Source organism: Mustelus asterias, chromosome 4, assembly GCF_964213995.1.
Source record: "Mustelus asterias chromosome 4, sMusAst1.hap1.1, whole genome shotgun sequence".
Lineage (NCBI taxonomy): Eukaryota > Metazoa > Chordata > Chondrichthyes > Carcharhiniformes > Triakidae > Mustelus > Mustelus asterias.
Genome location: NC_135804.1, coordinates 35,646,660 through 35,671,023, shown reverse-complemented (window position 1 = coordinate 35,671,023; position 24,364 = coordinate 35,646,660). Strand labels below are relative to the sequence as shown.

Here is a 24,364-nt window from a genome sequence, read left to right as displayed (position 1 = left end):
GGAGTGCTGCTCCTTCATCAGGTGAGTGGGAGTCGTGTTCACAAACAGGGTATATAAAGACACGTGTCTTTAACCTGGTGTTGTGAGACTTCTTACTTTATTAATAGGGGCAGAGCTATCAGAGCAAGGTTATGCTGAACTTGTATGGGACACTAATTAGATCTCAGTTGGAATATTATGTACAGTTCTGGGCCAAACACTTCAGGAAGGATGTGAACAGATTGGAGAGAGTGCAGGAAAGGTTTATAAGAATGATTCCAGGAATGAGGAGAAACTTCAGTTATGAAAACAGATGGGAGGAATTGGAAATGCTCTTCTTAGAGAGGAGAAGGCTAAAAGGGGATTTGATACAAATGTTCAAAATCATGAGGGGACTGGACAGAATAGATAGGAAGAAACTATTCCCACTCGTAAAAGGATCGAGAATGAGGCCCAGATTTAAAGTGGTTTGCTTCTTTTGCAAACGTGATGAGAGAAAACTCTTTTTCACACAGTGAATTATTTAGGTTTGGAATGCATGAGAGGCCGGTTCAATCAGGCATTCTGATTATATGAATAGAAACAATTTGCGGTGTTACAAGAAAAAGGCAGGAGAATGGTACTAAGTCATAATATGGGCATTTGGAGAGCCAGTGCAGACAGTAGGCTGAATGGCTTCTTCGTGCAACGTAACAATTCTGAATTGCCACTCTGTAGCAACTTACCTACGATGGAATTCCAAAGCTCCTGTCACACCTAATCTTCCTCACTCAGGTTGGTGAGATTGGGACAGCAAAGCAACTGTAGTTGCAGCAGCGGGGTGTAAATGGAGAGTAGCGAAGGAGGACACCCCCCCTTTTTACAGCACTAGCTGCCATAGAGAAGGTAAGTTTCAAGGGCAAGCAAATGGGATGTGAGCATTCAAACAGACGGGTGGGGTGGTATGTGTGCATGGGTGGTGTCCGGTGTCCAGGGTGTGCATGGGGTGTATGTGTGTCCCGGGCTAGGTCTGCATCTTTAAAATAATTACTCTGGAGTTAAGTACTTTACTTCCTTCCAACTCTTCCAGAGTAACTATGAGGGTAAAACTGGCAGAACCATTTAAAGTTAGTGATTCAAAATCAGATGGTTCCCAGCCCAGCACAATTGCCCAAGGAGAGTTAGCGTTTCTGGGCAATTGCTGGGTAAACCCTTATGTGGTAACATCCAAGAGGGATTCTCCAACACAATATAAAGTTATGGGCCACATGGTGGCAATGGGCAGCACGGTGGCACAGTGGTTAGCACTGCTGCCTTACAATGCCAGGTTCGATTCCAGTCTTGGGTGACTCTCCGTGGAGTTTGACCGTTCTCTTTGCATTTGGGTGGGTTTCCTCCCAGTGCTCCGGTTTTCTCCCGGAGTCCAAAAATGTGCGGATTAAGTTTAAATTTATTTATTAGTGTCACAAGTAGGCTTACATTAACACTGCAATGAAGTTACTGTGAAAATCCCCTAGTCGCCACACTCCGGCACCTGTTCGGGTACACTGGGAGAGAATTTAGCATGGCCAATCCACCTAACCAGCACACCTTTTGGACTGTGGGAGGAAACCCATGCTGACAAGGGGACTGCTCGGAGACGGTGATCCAAGTCGGGAATTGAACCTGGGCCCCTGGCGCTGTGAGATAGCAGTGCTCCCTCCTCCTCCCCCCCCCACCCAACCATTCGTGCTAAATTGGAGACGGTACAGGTTCAATGGGCTAAATTGCCTTCTTCTGCATTGTAGGGATTCTATGGTTAATATTGCCTGTATTAACAAACAATTCAACACTATCATAATTTAGTAACTTGACAAATTTGTTTGAAGGAAATAAGTAGTAGACAGACCTGAAGTGAATAACTCTTTGACAAGAATTTTTCTTAGGCTTAAGCCCCTATTTGAGCTTGACTGGATTAGTAAACTCAGTTGCTCATAGATATACATACAATGGACCAAAAACCTTATTAGTGGATACATATGCAGTGTGCAACAAAACAACAGAACTCGAGTTTTAAAAACATTTGAAGTAAATATTTATTAACATTCGTTGTATTATGAATGATTCTTATGGTGATGAAATGTCTTATATATGTACATTTGAGAAAAGTTTTTTTAGGAGGTATGAAGTTTAAATAACAGAAAATATTAAATTAAAGAGAAATTGTGTTCGGGCTTTAATTCCAATATAAACAGCAATAAAAAATAATTGTATTTAAAAATCCAATCCATTAAGTAACTTTTACATAACTTAAGACAACTCTAAGCAAGTTCATACCTTCCTCCTTTTCTAATATTTCCCGCAATGTCCTCTGTCTCTTGTTTTGTTTAGGTTGTTCAGCAGATTCACCTTTGAAAGTAATTCAGCCAAAAATAGTTATTGAAACACATTGATGGTCATGTCTTCATTTATCTTCAAATTAAATGGGCAAAGCATAGTTTGAAACTTACTGCAAATAAGTTGTCCAAACATTTCCATTTGAGAGCAGAGTCGGTCAAAGATAGTTTTTTTCACACCAGATGAGGCAGCGAGCTTGGACTTCTCAATCTTTATTTTCAAGCATCTAAAGGGCATCAGAACAATCAATGATGAAACAACCATATTCCTACTACTGAAAATCACAATAGATCTTTTCAATGGCCTCAAATTTGAAGGGATTAAGACATTTTGCTTTTGGAATTGTTGTTTTAGGCTGGGGTGTTCTGCTCCCATCCGTGTGGGTGCCATGGTGGGCAGGAGTGGAAAATATTGTGAGAAGACTAGAAATCGGTTTCAGTCATGAAACCAGCTCATGATTGTGCGCTGAAAGCTTCAATAGTGGGCCCCTTTTCCCCACTGTGGCACATCAAGAACGTCATTTCAATGCATTCATATCTCATTATAAGGACTCTTCACTGGAATCATCCCCCCACCTCTCCCCCAACACTGGATCATCATGGCATGTTGACATGCAATCGGAACAACGTGTTTCACAATGGTATATAAATTACATGCACCAGGTAACCTGCACTTCACTCGTGACTTTGAGTTTAATTGACCTGCACTGCATCGCACAGCACTTGTGGTAATTAGTGCTAGACTTTGCAGTTAGCATCACATTGCTTTCAGGGCATTGTCACAGGAAAATCTCTATTTAGCAGACCAACAGTAAGGCGGGAGTGGCTTTTAATGAGCTGCAGGTCCAGAGCTCCACTGGAGGGAGGGGAAACTGGTCTGAGGCATGGGACGGGGCTCCAAGGCTAGAGTTCCCCTGGAAGTAAGAGTGAGGCAGGTTGCACAGTGTGAACAAAGAACAGTACAGCACAGGAAACAGGCCCTTCGGCCCTCCAAGCCTGTGCCGCTCATTGGTCCAACTAGACCAATCGTTTGTATCCCTCCATTCCCAGGCTGCTCATGTGACTATCCAGGTAAGTCTTAAACGATGTCAGCGTGCCTGCATCCACCACCCTACTTGGCAGCGCATTCCAGGCCCCCACCACCCTCTGTGTAAAAAACATCCCTCTAATATCGGAGTTATACTTCCCTCCTCTCACCTTGAGCCCGTGACCCCTCGTGATCGTCACTTCTGATCTGGAAAAAAGCTTCCCACCGTTCACCCTATCTATCCCCTTCATAATCTTGTACACCTCTATTAGATCTCCCCTCATTCTCCGTCTTTCCAGGGAGAACAACCCCAGTTTACCCAATCTCTCCTCATAGCCAAGACCCTCCATACCAGGCAACATCCTGGTAAACCTACTCTGCACTCTCTCTAACGCCTCCACGTCTTTCTGGTAGTGCGGCGACCAGAACTGGACGCAGTACTCCAAATGTGGCCTAACCAGCGTTCTATACAGCTGCATCATCAGACTCCAGCTTTTATACTCTATATCCCGTCCTATAAAGGCAAGCATACCATATGCCTTCTTCACCACCTTCTCCACCTGTGTTGCCACCTTCAAGGATTTGTGGACTTGCACACCTAGGTCCCTCTGTGTTTCTATACTCTTGATGGCTCTGCCATTTATTGTATAACTCCTCCCTACATTATTTCTTCCAAAATGCATCACTTCGCATTTATCTGGATTAAATTCCATCTACCACCTCTCCGCCCAATTTTCCAGCCTATCTATATCTTGCTGTATTGCCCGACAATGCTCATCGCTATCCGCAAGTCCAGCCATCTTCGTGTCATCCGCAAACTTGCTGATAACACCAGTTACACCTTCTTCCAAATCATTTATATATATCACAAATAGCAGAGGTCCCAGTACAGAGCCCTGCGGAACACCACTGGTCACAGACCTCCAGCCGGAAAAAGACCCTTCGACCGCTACCATCTGTCTCCTATGGCCAAGCCAGTTCTTCACCCATCTACTCACTTCTCCTTGTATCCCATGAGCCTTAACCTTTTTAACCAACCTGCCACGTGGGACTTTGTCAAATGCCTTACTGAAATCCATATAGACGACATCCACGGCCCTTCCTTCGTCAACTGTTTTTGTCACTTCCTCAAAAAACTCCACCAAATTTGTAAGGCACGACCTCCCTCTTACAAAACCATGCTGTCTGTCACTAATGAGATTGTTCCGTTCTAAATGCACATACATCCTGTCTCTAAGAATCCTCTCCAACAACTTCCCTACCACGGACGTCAAGCTCACCGGCCTATAATTTTCCGGGTTATCCCTGCTACTCTTCTTAAACAATGGGACCACATTCGCTATCCTGTGGTGAGGAATGTCCTCAAAGCCAGCATGTTGAGAGAGTTACAGAATGACGCAAGTCACTTGGGTCCAGAACAGGAGGATTGCCAAGTGAAGAAGACCTCAGTTTACCATGTTGAGCCAAGAAAGACCACCCTTGCTTCAATCCAGGAAGTGGGAGGGCACATCAGGCCAGTGTCAGTCATGCTGAGCATGTTGTGCACAGGGCATTGTTGTATCATGTGCCATGGGATTTCTGGCGCAGTCAGAGGAGTCATCTGCAGCTTCCAGATGGGGAAAAAAAGCATTGTGGGGCATTTAAGAGTGTGCATGGTGGTGATGGGAGGGAAGAACTATACAAATGGCCTCAAGATGACGTTGTCCACATGGGGCATAGGCACATTCGCTTCAAAATGTTCAGGAGCTAACAAACAGATATTCACCACAGTCATGATGGGATCAAGGATTCAGATGTCTTGGAGGGAGGGAAACCTGAACATTCAGATCCTCCAGGATGATGGCAGGGGTTTCCACACTCACCACAGGGAGGATCCAAGCTGGTCTGGCAGTGAGGTTCCAAACCACCATCTTCCAACCTGCAGCGATGGCACAGTACAAAATTAAAATGAGGAGAAGCGCTGCTGGTGAGGTTTTGGAAGGTCTGCATGGAACAGGTGCATGCACTGGGACAGGGGAGGTGGGGGGAACAATTTAAAGGGCATCCAACTGAATTATGCGTTATGAAATAGGAGAGATGCACAGCTGAGACATGATAGGAGTCTTTCAATTATAATGCAAGGAATCAGGAAAGTGAAGCAATGATGAGCACTCATGTGAGACTAATCCTGAAAAGTGGCACGAATCAACCTCCTTGCATTAACCCCCATGCTTGCAGCATAGGAATTCCCCAGAGCAATAAGAAACTCCAGAGCAATTTGGTGACTGGACACGCTTTCGAGAAAAGTGTAAGAATCATGCCACTAGCAGGTTCACAGAAGGGAAGCCTCAGATCCCTTCAAATAATCTAATTTCCTGACTAAACATTTTCCCTCAAGTTTATTCCAAGGAGTGTAGTATTTGAGTGCAGTGAATGAGGATCCCAATACTTAGGCTGAAAACAGCACATTTAAGCACCTGGCAAATCAATGCCATAGTAATCAGTCATGTAAGGGGGGGTGGGGGGAGGTTTGGTGGAGAAAGCACATAAAACGCACCCCACGGTGGATAGCATTTCAGGGGCAAATTGTTACCAACACTGGAACAAAGCCCTTGAACAAAGAGGATCTTTGAAGACTAATGTTGACTCTTGTCTGTCTCTCGCTGATATTGCAGAGAGGAGATCAGGATGATGGAGTTTGGATTAATGCCTGCATTAATCGTATACAGGCAGAAAAGAAGAAGATTGCGATGTAGATGCCTGGTTCACCAAAGGAAGGAGAAAAACCCTCAAGACCAAGGGCCAGCAGAGCCCCCTCTGCACTCAGAGGATGAGACTCACTGAAATGTTGTGCGTAGGCAGCTTGCAAGACCAAGGGTGTACAGAATTTGTATTTCTTATCTACAGTGTTGCATGTTCAGGGATCTGGTGACTCACATTTGTCACATTCTCAAGGAATTGGTACCATGGCGATTGCAAGGGCATCCATTGCCAGTGGTTCTGAAAATAACGGCCACATTCTACTTCAATGCCAGTGACTCATTCCAGGGTTCCACTTGCAACCTCTTCAGGATCTCTCAAGCATCCATGCATGAATGTATACATGAGCTCATAGGCACCCTTTTCACCAAGGCCCACAATTACGTCAACTTCAACAGAGATAAGCAAGCCAGTATGTCAGAGAACTGGGCTTTGCTGAGACTTCCAGATTCTCACAGGTGCAGGGTGCCACTGACTGCACTCATGTGGCTAGAAAAGTTCCCTGGCAACAGGAAAGATTACCACTTGCTCGATGTATAGCAAGTCTGCGACCTTAAGAAATTTATCATGCGGATTTGTCCAAAACTCCTACATCTTGAGTAGATTGCAGATCCCAGATGTCTTCGATGGACTCACACAGGATCCAGGGCTGGCTCAAGTGTGGTAGCATAAAATCCAGCAGCGGGAAGCAGACTGCAGGCATCTTAAAGACGTGATTCCAATGCCTGGATGGATCTGGTGCAACACTCCAGTACACTTTCCAGAAGGTCTTGCGGACGATCGTGTCCGCTGTGTGCTGCACAACCTGGTGTTGCAAAGGGAGGAGAACTTGTCAGATGCCAGCATGGAAAGCTGCATGTATCCTCCAATGAAGAGGACAAAGGGGATGAGGGGGTTGAGTTAAAGGAAGCCGAGGCTGCAGGGAAGGAAACCATTGCAGGGGCCAGACAAAACAGGTATCCACCTGAGGTCCTCATAACCAGATTATATGAGGAGGATGAAGAGTTGCAGTGAGTACCCTCTTGGACAAGTGCCTTCCATCAATGGCCAATGTGAAAACCAGCGTTGTTATTCCTTTCATTTCAACCATGCACTTCAATAAGAGAGTGAATAGTTACACATCATTCTCACATTGTCCTGATCCTTTGAAGGACTTTGAAGGCTCTGGAGCATGATGCCCTTGCTGGGCTGAGGTGCTAACTGGAGGGCAGAGTCTCAGCATCAGACATCAGAAAGTGCTGCCACTTCAAGCATATCTCTAGCATCCCAGTTGCAGTGGCAGTCAGAGAGTCAGGAGTTGTTCCAGTATCCTCGGGTGGGCTCGAGGCTGTAAATCTTCAATCTGACAAAGTTCTTCAAGGAGATCCATTTCCAGCAATAGGACAACCCATTCTGTGTAACCTCGATGGTGAAACTGTAGGTGACACTTGGGCTAAGGCAGCAGAGCAGAGGACATTCCACAGGTGTGAATCTATTTAGAGATTACTTAATTCTGTGTCCTTCTTCTCTATCATATCAACATCCTGCACTCAGTTAAATATGCTGGCTTTCTTTTATTCTCACTGTACTTTGCATGTGAACCATTGAGGATGACAGTGTTCACCCAATTGCATGCCAAACATTAAAATACCCTCATGGCCAGCTAGCGAACTCCAAAATTCTCAGACACCATGAAACTTCAAGGTCATGAGCCCTTGCAAATAAAGAACATACTTCAGCTTCAGCACATCCTCACTCCTAGCCCAGTGCTTCCCTCATCATTGTCTAAAACTACGATGTGCACTTCTAGAACATTTTCAAAAGATTTTACTGACCGCCAAATACCACCATTTGCAATTAACACTCATCTCAGTGAATATTTAGGTGATGGGATGCACAGCGCTGGATCATAACATTGTGAGGAGAGCTTTGTAGTTGCAATCCAGGCAGTTACAGATTGTGAAATGCTCAAAATTGTAGAGTCGAGTGTTTGGACAGATGATAAAGATATCTGCCATGTGTGGAGGATGTGAACCGCAGAAGATATGAGCCCAGATGTTTATGTGAAAGTGCGTTTGAGTGAATGGTGATGTCCCTTGAGCTGGCAGTGTGTGAGATGCCAGTGATTGTGTGATAGGCTGGTGAGTGAGAGAGTTCAGAATGATGAAATAATTGACTTAACCTGGTGGCATGGATGAGATAATTTATCTTCTTTCTGCACTGGGTGGCTGACCTCTTCTGTGTTGCATTTGCACAGCTGCCACCACCACCCCAAGCCAGCGTGGTGAGGTTGGTGGGTATCCTCCAGTAATCACAGGGTCATTGAATTTGAGTGCAACTGCCTTCTTCCCTTTTGGGATCATCTTTCTCATCTGTGGCAGTCCTCATGACAAAAGTGAGGAAACGGGTGAGTTTACGGTAGGGAAGGCAGATCAGAGGCCACCAGCCCGTGATCCAATGTGCTTCCTGTGCATGCATATTTAATGTGGAGGGAAGCAGGCAATACAGTGCAAAGTCCATTGCACCCAGTTAGTAAAACACAGCTTTTCATCCTGCCGTCGCAATGAAGGAAAAATCCAAGTTTCAACTGGCATCCCTGCACTTTCATTTATACGGGCGCCACGGTAGCAGTGGTTAGCACTGCTGCTTCATTTGACAAGGTGCCGCACCAAAGACTGCTACATAAGATAAAGGTGCACGGTGTTCTGGATAATGTATTAGCATGGATAGAGGATTGGTTAACTAACAGAAAGCAAAGAGTGGGGGTAAATGGGTGTTTTTCTGGTTGGCAATCAGTGACTAGTGGTGTGCCTCAGGGATCAGTGCTGGGACCGCAATTGTTTACGATTTACATAGATGATTTGGAGTTGGGGACCAAGTGTAGTGTGTCAAAATTCGCAGATGACACTAAGATAGGTGGCAGAGCAAAGTGTGCAGAGGACGCTGAAAATCTGCAAAGGGATATAGATAGTGTAAGTGAGTGGGCGAGGGTCTGGCAGATGGAGTACAATGTTGGTAAATGTGAGGTCATCCATTTTGGTAGGAATAACAGCAAAATGGACTATTATTTAAATGGTAAAAAATTGCAGCATGCTGCTGTGCAGAGGGGCCTGGGTGTCCTTGTGCAGGAATCTCAAGGCGTTGGTTTGCAGATGCAGCAGGTAATTAAGAAGGCAAATGGAATTTTGTCCTTCATTGCTAGAGGGATGGAGTTTAAAAACAGCAAGGTTATGTTGCAGCTGTATAAGGTGCTGGTGAGGCCACACCTGGAGTACTGTGTACAGTTTTGGTCTCCTTACTTGAGAGGGGATATACTGGCACTGGAGGGGGTGCAGAGGAGATTCACCAGGTTGATTCCGGAGTTGAGAGGGTTGGCTTATGAGGAGAGACTGAGTAGACTGGGGCTATACTCATTGGAATTTAGAAGAATGAGGGGAGATCTTATAGAAACATATAAGGTTATGAAGGCAATAGATAACATAGAAGCAGGGAAGTTGTTTCCACTGGTGGATGAAACTAGAACTAGGGGGCATAGCCTCAAAATAAAGGGGAAGCAGATTTAGGACTGAGTTGAGGAGGAACTTCTTCACACAAAGGGTTGTGAATCTGTGGAATTCCCTGCCCAATGAAACAGTTGAGGCTACCTCATTGAATGTTTTTAAGGCAAGGATAGATAAATTTTTGAACAGTAAAGGAATTAAGGGTTATGGAGAGCGGGCGGGTAAGTGGAGCTGAGTCCACAAAAAGATCAGCCATGATCTTATTGAATGGCGGAGCAGGCTCGAGGGGCCAGATGGCTTTCTCCTGCTCCTAGCTCTTATGTTCACAGCACCAGGGACCCGGGTTCGATTCCCTGGGTCACTGTCTGTGTGGAGTTTGCACGTTTTCCCTGTGTCCGCGTGGGCTTCTTCCGGGTGCTCCAGTTTCCTCCCACATTCTGAAAAACGTGCTGGTTAGGTGCATTGACCTGAACAAACGCCAGACTGTGGCGACTAGGGGAATTTCATAGTAACTTAATTGCAGTGTTAATCTAAGCCTTACTTGTGACTAATAAATAAACTTTTAAAAAAATGCATATAACGGGGGTGATTAAGAGGCATTGTACCAAGTAGAAATGCAGCAGATAGCAATCCAAAAATGGTGGAAAATGACTCCCCATTAACAGTGTGGTTGTCTTCATCTTCCCCACGGCCTACTATCAAGTCAGGTGGTAGGACATTTTAAATATGAAAACCAAAGTCCTCCAACATTCATCGAACCCCTCTCATTAGAATTCTAACACACAGGAAGCCATTCAGCCCTTTTGAGTCCATACCACACTCTGTTGAGCAATGCAGTCAGTCTAATTTTCTTGCTCTTTCCCAGTAGTCGTGCTAAGTTTATTTCCCTCAAGTGCCTATCAAATTTCCTTTTGAAATCATTGATTGTCTCGGCTTCACCACCCTTATGTGCACTATGACCTGCTTTCTTCCAGCCCAGAGCATTCTTGGCTCAATGGTCACACAGAAGCTGCTTGGACTATGTCGTATCCAAAATGGATCAGTGCTTTCTTTCATGCTGTTAGCCATCCAGCATGGGCAGTCCACTGAACACCACTGAGGAAAAGCCTCCCAAACTGGAGAGATTGACACTGTGCAAAGGAACCAAGTAATGTGGAACAATTAAATTGATTTCCACAGAAAATTGATAATACTGATCATTGTTTGATTGCACTGAAGGTAGGTAGAATACTTTATGAATAGATCATAATTCAAAGGTAGAGAAAAAATTAAAACACAAGATCTTAAGGGGACTTAGTAGGGTGGATACCAGGCTGATGTTTCCATGCTCTGACGAAGGGTCATCCAGACTCGAAAAATTTGGCTCTATTCTCTCTTCACAGATGCTGTCAGACCTGCTGAGTTTCTCCAGCATTGTCTGTTTTTGTTTCAGATTCCAGCATCCGAAGTACTCTGCCTTTATCTTGACATTTCCATTTGTTGGGGAGACTAGAACTAGGGAACGCAATAAAATAGCAGAAGTCTGCCTTTTAAGATGGAGATGAGGGGAATTATTTTCATTTGGAGGGTTGTTAGTCTGTGGAATTCTCTTCCGCAGAAGAGAATTGAATTTATTCAAGGTTGATTCAGCTATAAGAATGTAAAGAATTATGTGGACAGACAGGAAGGTGATGTTGACACCATAACCAGATCAACCATGATCTGAATGATTGACAGAGCACGCCGCAAGGGCCAAAGGCCTACACTTGCTCCCAAGTCCCTATGTTCCTATGCACAAGACAGGTTAGTGTCCATGAAACACATCACATCCTTCCAGTATCTATGGAAGCCATGCAAAATGTTAATAAGAGAGAATTTTAACCTGTAGTTCGTCCTTGCACTAAATTTCCCTTACAGCAACCAAACAATATCAGAGAAAAGACTTTTAAAAATCTGAACTCTACCATATATTAGGCACATTAAGAAGATGGTATTATCTACATTCTACTCACTTGCATGCACTATATAAAGCTGCAGTGGTGAAGAGGGGCTTTGAGAAATCAAGATCATCTTGCTGTGCTTCTGGCAAACTGGCTTCATATCTGAAGGAGGAAAATATATTTTAATTACTTACACAACACAACAGAAATAAGCAACAGTAAATCAACAGAGTCAAACCAGCAGAAACACATTGGTTGGAACTTGGCAGTACCAGAAGTCCTCACCCTAAGTCAATGACCCATAGAATCCCTGCAGTGCAGAAGGAGGCCATTCAGCCCATCAAGTCTGCACCGACCCCTAAAAGAACATCTTAACCCAGGTCCACTCCCCTTGCCCTTTCCCCATAACCCTGTGCCATCCCCTGCTGCGATTCACACTGCTGGAGGGACTGGAAAATCTCAGCCATTGCTTTAAACACGTAACATAACAATAAAAATTTGAGACTCAGAGAAAGGCAAGCCTGTGGAGCAATCAAAATAGGTGTAAATTAGTTTATTAATCAAAGCAACTGAAATAATTTAGTCAGATTTGAGACAAATAACTGGCACCTGATAACTTAAATCTAAGTATCCCGAGAAGCCAAGGAAGAATAGCCGAGGAAGTTAATAGTTCTGTAAAATCTAAAGGGAAAAAAACACTGTACCAGACTGGAAAGTGGCAAGTAAAACACAGCTTTTTGTTTTAAATAAAAAAAAGAAACAATTAAGTCAGCAAATAGAAAGACCAGTTAGTCTGAATTTAAGAGTGTTAGCAAACTACTAAAATCTATATTATGGTGCATAATTAACAAATATTTGAAGAAGCCTGTATTAATTAGGATTAGTTCACATGATTTCTAAGGTGATGCTGTGCTTGATGAACCTTACAGAATTATTTGAAAAGGTAACAGGATAAGTTTTCAAAATAACTTGATAAGGTACCTGATGTAGGGGGGTTAGAATAGGCTAATAAAACACATAACCATAGGTTTGAGAACACTAACACAATACTGACTTAAGAGTGAAGGATCTTAGACTATTGGAATGCTGACAAGGGCTGTTGCTGTAGAAGATAGCTCTGTATGACTAACAAGTATTTTTCATTTAAAAACATGCATTTTGAATTTATGAAATGAATGTAGTTTGCTTTTAGGATTTTGTGAAGCTTCAGTCAATGACATGGTGCAGCAGGGCTTGATGGGAGGAGGTAGTAGAAAGAGCCTGCATTCCAAAGGACAATGGTTATCAAAGTTGTCGGGAACAAGATGGCTACCAATGCAAATTTGATGAATAGTACTATACAGTTCCAAGCTGATAACACAGGTGCAAGCAGACATAAGGGATTTCTCAGAGTCGGATGTGTGTCACGTGGGTTCAAGTCGATGGGAATCATTCTCCCATCTCACTGTCCAGCATCTTATGTCGCTGGGCAACAGAAAGGAGGTAATGTCCGTAATTAATGAGAAATGAAATCCTATGAGATCAAGATGCAGATTGTTATTGGCTGGAGTTAATAATAGGATGATTATTGACTGATTTGTATTAACATTTAATGGATTATGCCCACTGGAAAGGTGGGAGAAATGATTTTGTAAATGTATAATTGCCCTTGTGGAGGCTTTGTATCTCAGAGTAATATTGGGTGGCCTGCATCCTCTACCTGCAGTGCTGGGCTACTTTATATCATTCTCCCATTCGATCGTTTGGTTAATAAAGCCACGTCGTAAAATCAGTACACTGTTTCATGAGCCTTTGTATTGGTTGAAGTTTAGCAATACATAGCCTTGAGAGAAAACCCCCATCAACAGTACCATTTGAACATAATCATGGCATATGGAATTAAGGAGAATTCATTTCCTTTTTATCCAAACTCCATTTGGATAGAGAGGGGGAAAGCAAAATGGTTAAAAGAAAGATTTTAGACTGGGAAGGTGTGGTGAGTGATGTTCCACAAAATGTCTCAAGTTGGGTTGTTTATTTACTTAAAACATAAACAAACTGAACATAAGAACTGAAGAAACAATGTTGAAATTTGTGGGTGACATGAACTTGGGGTAATATAGGCATTTACAAAAAAGATTGTGACACTCATTTTCCTTCATTGAACCGTATGGCACCACCTACCCATTAAGCAAAAGTAGGAGAGGAAACATACCTTAAATGGTCAGATTTAAACGGAATTGAGCAAGACCAAAATTAATAACAGAAAAGATTTACTAGGGATGAGAGGATAGTTGTGAACAGGATCATGAAGCTAGGCTCTCTTTGCTCTATAAGAATGGAGACAATTAAGGCATCATCTCATGGAACTCCCCAAGATTATGAAGAAATTATATAGTGGAATCAGACAAGAGGGCATAAATCTATCATAAAAATGGAGCACATTTTTATATCAGTTCACAAGGGCGAATTCATGTAAAAACTGGAGTAAATCCCGCTGTTTTTTTTCAGCGGGAGTTTTAAAATGAATCTCCCATATTCTGTGCACTGCAGAGTACCTCAGTGCTAAAAATCAGGGAAAATCATGCTAAAAATCAGGGAACGGGCCTATTCTCGCTGAACAGGCTGGCAGTAGAATGCTGAGCGGGCCACTACGCATGCGCTGATAACGGCGCACGTGCAGTGACCGTATACTGCCAACCTCCCGATTGCTGGCCAGCCCCGCGATTCATTTTAAAACTCCTGCTGAAAAAAATGACAGTAAGAAGTCTCACAACACCAGGTTAAAGTCCAACAGGTTTATTTGGTAGCAAATACCATAAGCTTTCGGAGCAGAGCTCCTTCGTCAGATGGAGTGGATATCTGTTCTCAAACAGGGCACAGACACAGAAATCAAATTACAGAATACTGATTAGAATGCAAATCTCTACAGCCAGCCAGGTCTTAAATGTACAGACAATGTGGGTGGAGGGAGCATTCAACACAGGTTAAAGAGATGTGTCTTGTCTCCAGACAGAACAGCTTGTGAAATTCTGCAAGTCCAGGAGGCAAGCTGTGGGGGTTACTGATAATGTGACATAAATCCAACATCCCGGTTTAGGCCGTCCTCATGCGTGCGGAACTTGGCTATCAGTTTCTGCTCAGCGACTCTGCGCTGTCGTGTGTCGTGAAGGCCGCCTTGGAGAACGCTTACCTGAAGATCCAAGGCTGAATGCCCGTGACTGCTGAAGTGCTCCCCCACAGGAAGAGAACAGTCTTGCCTGGTGATTGTCGAGCGGTGTTCATTCATCCGTCGTCGTAGCGTCTGCATGGTTTCCCCAATGTACCATGCCTCGGGACATCCTTTCTTGCAGCGTATCAGGTAGACGCCATGCAGACGCTACGACAACGGATGAATGAACACCGCTCGACAATCACCAGACAAGACTGTTCTCTTCCTGTGGGGGAGCACTTCAGCAGTCACGGGCATTCAGCCTTGGATCTTCAGGTAAGCGTTCTCCAAGGCGGCCTTCACGACACACGACAGCGCAGAGTCGCTGAGCAGAAACTGATAGCCAAGTTCCGCACACATGAGGACGGCCTAAACCGGGATGTTGGATTTATGTCACATTATCAGTAACCCCCACAGCTTGCCTCCTGGACCTGCAGAATTTCACAAGCTATTCTGTCTGGAGACAATACACATCTCTTTAACCTGTGTTGAATGCTCCCTCCACCCACATTGTCTGTACATTTAAGACCTGGCTGGCTGTAGAGATTTGCATTCTAATCAGTATTCTGTAATTTGATTTCTGTGTCTGTGCCCTGTTTGAGAACAGATATCCACTCCATCTGACGAAGGAGCTCTGCTCCGAAAGCTTATGGTATTTGCTACCAAATAAACCTGTTGGACTTTAACCTGGTGTTGTGAGACTTCTTACTGTGCTTACCCCAGTCCAACGCCGGCATCTCCACATCATGAAAAAAATGACCCCATTTTCACGCACTTGGCCCGTAGCCTGGAGGTTATGGCAGTGCAAGTTAATACCTAAATATCTCTTAAATGTTACGAGACTTTTTGACTCAACCATCCCTTCAGGCAGTGAATTCCAGATTCCGACCGCCTTCTGAATGGAAAGATTTCTCCTCGACGCCCCTCTTAACTTTCTACCTCTTAACTTAAACCTATAACCCATGGTTATTTACCCCTCTACTAATCGAAAAAGTGCCAGGAATAATCTGTTCATCGACACTCAATTTAGTTTCCACCAGGGTCATTCAGCTCCTGACCTTGGTTCAAGGATGGACAAAAGAGTTGAATGCCAGAGGTGAGGAGTGAGTGACTGCCCTTGACATCAAGACAGCATTTCACAGAATGTAGCATCAAGGAACCCTAGCAAAACTGGAGTCAATGGAAATCAACGGAAAACCCTCTGCTGGTTGGATCATACCTGGCGCAAAGGAAGATACTGTAAGAGTTTTAACAACACCAGGTTAAAGTCCAACAGGTTTATTTGGTAGCAAATACTATTAGCTTTCGGAGCGCTGCTCCTTCGTCAGATGGAGTGGAAATGTGCTCTCAAACAGGGCACAGAGACACAAAATCAAGTTACAGAATACTGATTAGAATGCAAATCCTTACAGCTAATCAAGTCTTAAAGATACAGACAATGTGGGTGGAGGGAGCATTAAGCACAGGTTAAAGAGATGTGTATTGTCTCCAGACAGGATAGCCCGCAAATCCAGGAGGTAAGCTGTGGGGGTTACTGATAATGTGACATAAATCCAACATCCCGGTTTAGGCCGTCCTCATGTGTGCGGAACTTGGCTATCAGTTTCTGCTCAGCGGCTCTGCGCTGTCGTGTGTCGTGAAGGCCGCCTTGGAGAACGTTTACCTGAAGATCAGAGGCTGAATGCCCGTGACTGCTGAAGTGCTCCACACAGGAAGAGAACAGTCTTGCCTGGTGATTGTCGAGCGGTGTTCATTCATCCGTTGTCGTAGCGTCTGCATGGTTTTCCCAATGTACCATGCCTCGGGACATCCTTTCCTGCAGCGTATCAGGTAGACAACGTTGGCCGAGTTGCAAGAGTAGGTACCGTGTATCTGGTAGATGGTGTTCTCACCATCTGACGAAGGAGCAGTGCTCCGAAAGCTAATGGTATTTGCTACCAAATAAACCTGTTGGACTTTAACCTGGTGTTGTTAAAACTCTTACTGTGTTCACCCCAGTCCAACGCTGGCATCTCCACAGCAAAGGAAGATAGTCATGGGTAGTTGGGAAGTCAGAAGAAGTCAAAAAAAGGAGAATCGAACCAACGCCCCTTGACATGCTATTTATTACCATTGCTGAATACCCCACTATCAACATATAAGGGATTACCATTAACCAGAGACTGAACTGGACGAGATATACAAAATACTGTGGCTACCAGAGCAGGTCAAAGGCTAGGAATCCACAGTGAATAAGTCACCTCATGACTCCCCATAGCTGGTCCTCCATCCACAAGGCACAAGTCAGGAGTGTAATGAATACTCTCCACTTGCCTGCATGAGTGCAGCTCCAACAACACTCAAGAAGCTTGATACCATCCAGGACAAAGCAGCCTGCTTGATCGCTATCCCTTCCACAAGCATTCAATCACTCCACCAAGTGCAAACAGTGGCATGCACTGCAGGAACTCACCAATGTTATTTAGGCAGCACCTTCCAAACCCATGACCGCTACTATCTAGAAGGACAATAGCAACATAAACTGGGAACACCTGGAGATACCCTTTCAAGTCATTCTCCATCCTGATTTGGAAATATATTGTCATTCCCTCATTGTCGCTGGGTCAAAATCCTGGAATTGCTTCCCTAACAGCACTCTGGGTGTACCTATAACTCAAGGACTGCAGCAGTTCAAGAAGGCAGCTCACCACCACCTTCTGAAGGGCAACTAGGTATGGGCAATAAATGCTGGCCGAGCCAGCGACAGCCAAATCCCGTAAATGAAAAAAAAAACGCACTGACTTGCTCAATGCGAGATCTGCCAGTGATGGAATGCGAGATCTGCCAGCTGCTTTGAAAAGTGTTGCTCTCAAATGTAACACTGAAACATGTAGATCAAGAGGACTAGCGAGGGTTAAGTCAAAGTGTTAGGGGAGTAGGGCCTGGGTGGGATTGTGGTCGGTGCAGACTCGATGGGTCAAATGGCCTCCTTCTGCACTGTAGGATTCTAAGTGGTCTATGAATTCTGTAGGCTGTTGTCGATATGACATGAACACTAATCAGGTTAAGCTTCCATATTCACCGACTCTGAACCAGTCTTCCAATAGTAGTCCAATTTCTGGGGAATCCTTTAGCAATTCTTCTGTTAATCCTGATATGTCAACACGTGCAGATCTTCATTCCCAAATGCAAGGCAAACTTTTATGACTTGCTTGTCTGGTTTAAACTTGCCTGAATCAAGAAACCATAGCTCTGTATGCTGTTTAAATATTTTGAATTTGAATAGTAGGTCCACACCTGGTAACACACCTTTCCTAACTGAGCTAACCTGATGCTGGTCCTCTCGATGCACTGTCCACTCGTGGAACTGACAGGCAATGCACTGCAATCTCATCATGAGGGATCCATGAGCTTGGTGCTGTCACTCCAAAGTTGTGCTCAACTATTTTCAACACTCTCCAATGCTGAGACTTCATTGTGGTCTGATGAGACCACATCTCAGCAGACTACATGTTGAGGTCATGCATAATTAAGGCTAGTCCCCATGTTTTACCTGTATTTAATCTTGCTGCCATCTGTCTTACCACCACTGTTCACCATGTCATGTGGCTATAATGACATAATATTTTAGGCTTATTTACTGTATAAGACATAGGGCACTGACTGCTCACAAGGGACTGGGTAAACACATTGTGGATTCATTTAAGATTGGGCACGAGAACGGTTATACATCGATATAAAGCTTGAAAGCATCAGAGCAGTGTGCTCTGCTCAAAGTCAAAGTAAAACCAAGACTAGATCACATGACACATTTCCCTTCTAATGCTGTTGTGCTTATACCCCTTAAAAAGCATATTACAACACTTACCACTGGGTGAGCCCCCCCTCCCCGATCTTACAGGGAGCTGGAGATGAAGACGACAAGATGAAGGCATGTAAAATCACTGGCTCCAATGCACCCCTCCCTGATGAGCTCAATGCATTCTACGCCCGTTTTGAGCAAGAGGTCAGCGAGAGCATGCCTTCCACCCTGAAAGAACCTGTATCTGGAGTCACCATTGCAGATGTCAGAGCAGCTTTCTCGAAGGTCAACCCACGGAAAGCGACTGGCCCGGATGGGGTACCCGGACGAGCACTCAGGCCTTGCACGGATCAGCTGGCAAGGGTATTCACAGACATCTTCAACCTCTCTTTACAACAATCTGAGGTCCCTATCTGCTTCAAAAAGACGACCATCATCCCGGTATCTAAGAAAAACCAAGCAACGTGCCTCAATGACTATTGGCCGATGGCTCTGACATCCATCATTATGAAGTGCTTCGAAAGGCTAGTCATGGCACGAATCAATTCCAGCCTCCCGGACTACCTGGATCCACTACAGTTTGCCTACCGCCGCAACAGGTCCACAGCAGACGCCATGTCCTTGCACTCAACCCTGGAACACCTAGATAACAAAGACACCTATGTCAGATTCCTATTTATTGGCTACAGCTCAGCCTTCAACACCATTATTCCCACAAAACTCATCTCCAAACTCCGTGACCTGGGCCTTGGCACCTCCCTCTGCGACTGGATCCTGAACTTCCTAACTCACAGACCACAATCAGTAAGGATAGGCAACAACACCTCCTCCATGATCATCCTCAACACCGGTGCCCCACAAGGCTGTGTTCTCAGCCCCCTACTATACTCCTTATACACCTACAACTGTATGGCCAAATTCCCCTCCAATTCGATTTTCAAGTTTGCTGACGACACCACTGTAGTGGGTCGGATCTCAAACAATGATGAGACAGAGTACAGGAATGAGATAGAGAATCTGGTGAACTGGTGCGGCAACAATAATCTCTCCTTCAATGTCAACAAAATGAAGGAGATTGTCATCGACTTCAGGAAGCGTAAAAAGGAGAACATGCCCCTGCCTACATCAATAGGGACGAAGTAGAAAGGGTCGAGAGCTTCAAGTTTTTAGGTGTGCAGATCACCAACAACCTGTCCTGGTCCCCCCATGCCAACACTATAGTTAAAAAGCCCACCAACTCCTCTACTTTCTCAGAAGACTAAGGAAATTTGGCATGTCAGCTACGATTCTCACCAACTTTTGCAGATGCACCATAGAATGCATTCTTTCTGGTTGTTTCACAGCTTGGTATGGCTCCTGCCCTGCCCAAGACCGCAAGGAACTACAAAAGGTTGTGAATGTAACCCAATCCACCACGCAAACCAGCCTCCCATCCATTGACTCTGTCTACACTTCCCGCTGCCTTGGCAAAGCAGCCAGCGTAATTAAGGACCCCATGCACCCCGGACATTCTCTCGTCCACCTTCTTTCTTCAGGAAAAAGATACAAAATTTGAGGTCACATACCAACTGACTCAAGAACAGCTTCTTACCTGCTGCTCTCAGACTTTTGAATGGACTTACCTTGCATTAAGGTGATCTTTCTCTACACCCTAGCTATGACTGTAACACTACATTCTGCACTCTCTCGTTTCCTTCTCTATGAACAGTATGTTTTGTCTGTATAGTGTACAAGAAAAATACTTTTCACTGTATGTTAATATATGTGACAATAATAAATCAAATCAAACCAAGAGTGCGCCATTTTAAAAAGGGAGTTTGCAGCCTTCATAGCAGTTGCATACAGAGAAGATTGTAGAGAAGTGCAGTGGAAAGCAGTGAGTCGGACAACATTTGGAGTGCAAGGAAGGGAGCTCCACACAGGCAGTACAGGAAAGGAGAGAGGTACTATTCCCAGAAATGGGAGGAAAAGGAAACCAGCCAGCTTCACAAAAAGGCCTGGCTGAAGGTGCCCGAAGTGAGCAGCTACGGTACCATGGGCACAAATTTTGGACGCAGTGTTGGAAGGATTTCAATGACTTATTTAGGGGTGAGCAAGACAAGGGGCATACACAATGGCATGATAAAACATGGATGAACATGCAACAGGCCTCCCCCACAGTGGTGCAATGGTGACCTTGACTGGGGCAGCCTTATAAGCAGTGCATTGGCAGGAGAATTACATCACACTGTGGTGTTTCAGAAGAAAGCTCATAATGTAAGCATATGGAGATAAAGAGTGGTGGGGTAACCTTTCTTGTTATGGTAACGTAGACGGAGGAGACGGCATTAGAGACTGACAGCAGACCACGCTGCTGCAGAAGGTGAGGGAGGTGTGGAGCCCAGGGAGAATGAGACATGATTGCAGCAAATGCAAATCCTTCTCATTTGTCATTTCTACGTGGCCTCGTAGCCCATTATATCCATATCAAGCTCAAGTGCACCTACAGCCAGGATGAAGTGATTGCAAAGGAATGTCATTAACAGTGATTGCCTCTCCTGCAGAGCCTCTGGTAGAGGTGGCATTGTAGAGGTCATCGATGCCAGCAAGAAGCTCAGAGGAGATGACAACACCTGAGGATGCAATGCCGTATTAATCCAGTGCATTCTCCACTCCCGCAGATACTGTCATAACCCCTGAGGCATGAAGCTTGATTAGAAAGTAGGGCACCAGCTGGTAAGCACAGCACATACATGCAGGAGGTGACATAGACATGACAACTGTGCCCAGTCCCCATCAGAGGAGTAAGAGCAGGACCAGCAATGCGCAGCTCCATGCAGATGCTGAGCCTTGGCGATCACTAGTGAAGCAAGCGCTTATAAATCAGCAGAGGAAAATGTGTGCGCATCTGTCAGGGTTCCCAGGCGCTGTTTGCTCCAGTATGTGCAGGATGGAGAAGTCCATCGTAAGTAGTGTCAAGTCTCTGGCTTATGAATGTATTGTCCCCTCCATTAACACAGTGGCAACCTTCACGAAAAGATACATATCCAGGTTACAGAGTACGTGCAGGAGCCGTGCAATGGCCACCAAATTATCACAACCTTGATTGACATTGAGCAATGGGCAGGTATGATGGCTCAGATGCATGGACCTGTTGCCAGGCGGCCAAGAGCTTCTGGTAAGCATGGAAGCAAAGGTGAGCCATGAAAATGTCGTGGAACAGTTGGCTGAAGGCAAAGGGTGGCCCTGCTCAAGGTGTCCTGGATTTGACAGTGGCCCTTTGGTCCCTCTGCTGCTTCCTGCAAAGATAGGGGTGGCACGGTGGCACAGTGGTTAGCACTGTTGCCTCACAGAGCCAGGGCGCCAGGTTCGATTCTGGCCTCAGGTGACTGTCTGTGTGGAGTTTGCATGTTTTCCCCGTGTTAGCGTGGGTTTCCTCCGGGTGCTCCGGTTTCCTCCCACACTCCAAATATGGGCGGGTTAGGTTGAGTGGCCATGCTAAATTGACCCTTAGTGTCAGGGGTACTAGCAGGGTAAATACATGGATTATCAGGGTAAATACATGTGGTTATGGGGATAGGACCTGGGTGGAATCGTTGTCAGCGCAAGATCAATGGGCTGAATGGCCTCCTCCTGCACTGTAGAGATTCTATTCTATTCCATAACAGAGGCTTCCACTGCACAAATGTAGGTGGTGCAGTCGGTGTAATCCAGTGATCTTCTTCCATGGCCATCTATTGCACCAGAACAGCAAGGCCAGCAGACTGCCCCCACATCACTAACCGGCACAGAGGGGGGCACAACATAGTAGCACTTGAAATTTAAGACATGAACTCGTGTACCAGCACAGTGGATATTGCAGTTTTGTCTTTATTTCATATATGGTGTTATGTGCTTTATTATGTACCCAAATTTATGTTTGATGCCATACATTAAACTCCAGTCACCCCAGGGAAATTTGAATGGTGGCATGAAAATGTTGGTAGAGCAGTCGCAAAATATTCTCCCACTATTTTCCTGCTGCCCCCAACAACGTCTCCACAGGGTTGGGGAAATTCAGCCCTTTGCATCTGTGTTCATAGTAGAACACACAGAAATGACTACAGAAATAGTGGATGCATTAGTTTTGATCTTCCAGAAAATTCTCTAGATTCTAGAATAGTCCCCATGGATTGCAAATTAACAGGGAATCACAAGCCAGTTAGCCTATTAGTAGTAAACAAAATGATAGTTACTATTGTTAGGGACAGAACAGGACACTTAGAAAATTATGTAACTGGGTAGGGTCAGCACAGATTTGTGCTTGCATCTTCATTATTTCTAATCTATATCAATAACTTAGATGACACTACTGAGCACAATATGTACAAGTTTACTGAATACAAAGGTAGATGAGAAAGTATGCTGTTTGGGGGATGCAGGAAGACTGCAAAAGGTTTGGATAGTTTAAATGAGTGGGCAAGCATTTATCAGATAAATATGTGAAGTTATCTATTTTGTATGAAGTAGAAAAACAGAATATTTTTTAAATATTGAGAGATTGAGAAATATTATTCAGAGGCATTGGAATGTCTTTGCACACAAATCACACAAGGTTGACGTGAAGGCACAGCAAGCTAGTAGGAAAGTAATTTGGAATGTCAGCCTTTATTACAAAGGGGTTGGAATGAAATAGTAAAGAGGCTTTACTATAATTATGTGGGGTTTTAGCAAGACAATAGTGTACAGTTTTGACCTCCTTACCCAAGGGAATTATATACTTCCCTTGGAGGGAGTGCAATAGCTCACTAGATTGAATTCTAAAAGGAAGAGACTGTTTTAAGAGGAGTGGTTGAATAGACTGGGATTATATTCCCGAGAATTTAGAAGAATGGAAGGTGATCTCATTAAAAAAGAATTATTAAGGAGCTTCATAGATGCTGAGGCTAAGGTTTCACCGGCTGGTGAATCTGAAACTAGCCTGAGAATAAGTGATCAGCTACAGAGTAGAACGATTTGACTTCAATTTTCCAAGTAATCTTAAATTTCAACAAGCATACATTAAATAAAACTTACTTATGAAGTTTCATCTAACCATCATGGAATCTCCAGCCTCCATTTCCAACATTCAGATGGATTAAAAAACTGGGAGTAGGCTGTCATATTTATCTTCAGGATCAGTACCATTTAGCTACAGAACTATTCATCATTGAATTTCCAAGCACAGTGCACTCTCCTCAAAAACCTATTTAAGCTATTCCTAAGACAAAGTCTAATTTTTAGTCTTGGTATGAGGGCCTCATGACTTAACAATTCAGTATAATTTAGCTTTGGTTCCTGGCTCCTGTGGCTAGGTAAACAATATTAAGTGATTGTTACGCACGTGAAATGAATAAATAATCTCCACTATGTTTTCTACCCAAACGGTATCGATTTACTATCTTTACACACCAGATAGTGATGTGTATATTCTTCAGAGAAAGTAAGTCAGCAGAGAGAATCTCAGCAAGATTAACGTTAAAGTGACCAGATACATCTTAAGTAGATATTACTTTATGATTGAAATATCGATATGAAGGAAACACAGTATCAATTAAAAGACCAACAGCCAGCTGGTTTCAGAAAATAGTGTAAAATGATTTTTAAAAGGAAAATACATTTACCTCTGCAGAATCTTGACTGATGTGTCTACTGCCTCTGTGCAGCCATATTGAACTGCCAGGTCACGAATTCCTAGCTGAGAATGCAGACCAAGGATACTCTCCATGGCTTTCAAATGGAGCTGATAAACCTTCTTTTGCAATCCAGATAATCTTAGAACAAGCTCCTTAAAATGTAAAAATTTAAATGACCAAAAGTCATCTTCACAGCCACAGAGGGGAAAATTAGACATGCATTTATGTTGTGCTTTTCACTACCACCAGACATCTCAAAGCTG

General features: G+C 44.2%; 1 protein-coding gene across 4 annotated transcripts in view; it reads right to left on the bottom strand.

The window, feature by feature from the left end:
• orc6 (origin recognition complex, subunit 6) overlaps positions 1 to 24,364 on the bottom strand; it is a 40,730-nt gene that overhangs the window by 1,345 nt on the left and 15,021 nt on the right. For all 4 annotated transcript variants that reach the window (XM_078210819.1, XM_078210821.1, XM_078210822.1 and 1 more), the window contains exons 3-6: positions 24,090 to 24,253; positions 11,570 to 11,659; positions 2,448 to 2,560; positions 2,275 to 2,346 (exon numbers count right to left, since the gene is read on the bottom strand). In XM_078210819.1, coding sequence (XP_078066945.1) covers positions 2,275 to 2,346; positions 2,448 to 2,560; positions 11,570 to 11,659; positions 24,090 to 24,253 — 439 coding nt within the window. The remainder of the gene's footprint in view (positions 1 to 2,274; positions 2,347 to 2,447; positions 2,561 to 11,569; positions 11,660 to 24,089; positions 24,254 to 24,364) is intronic.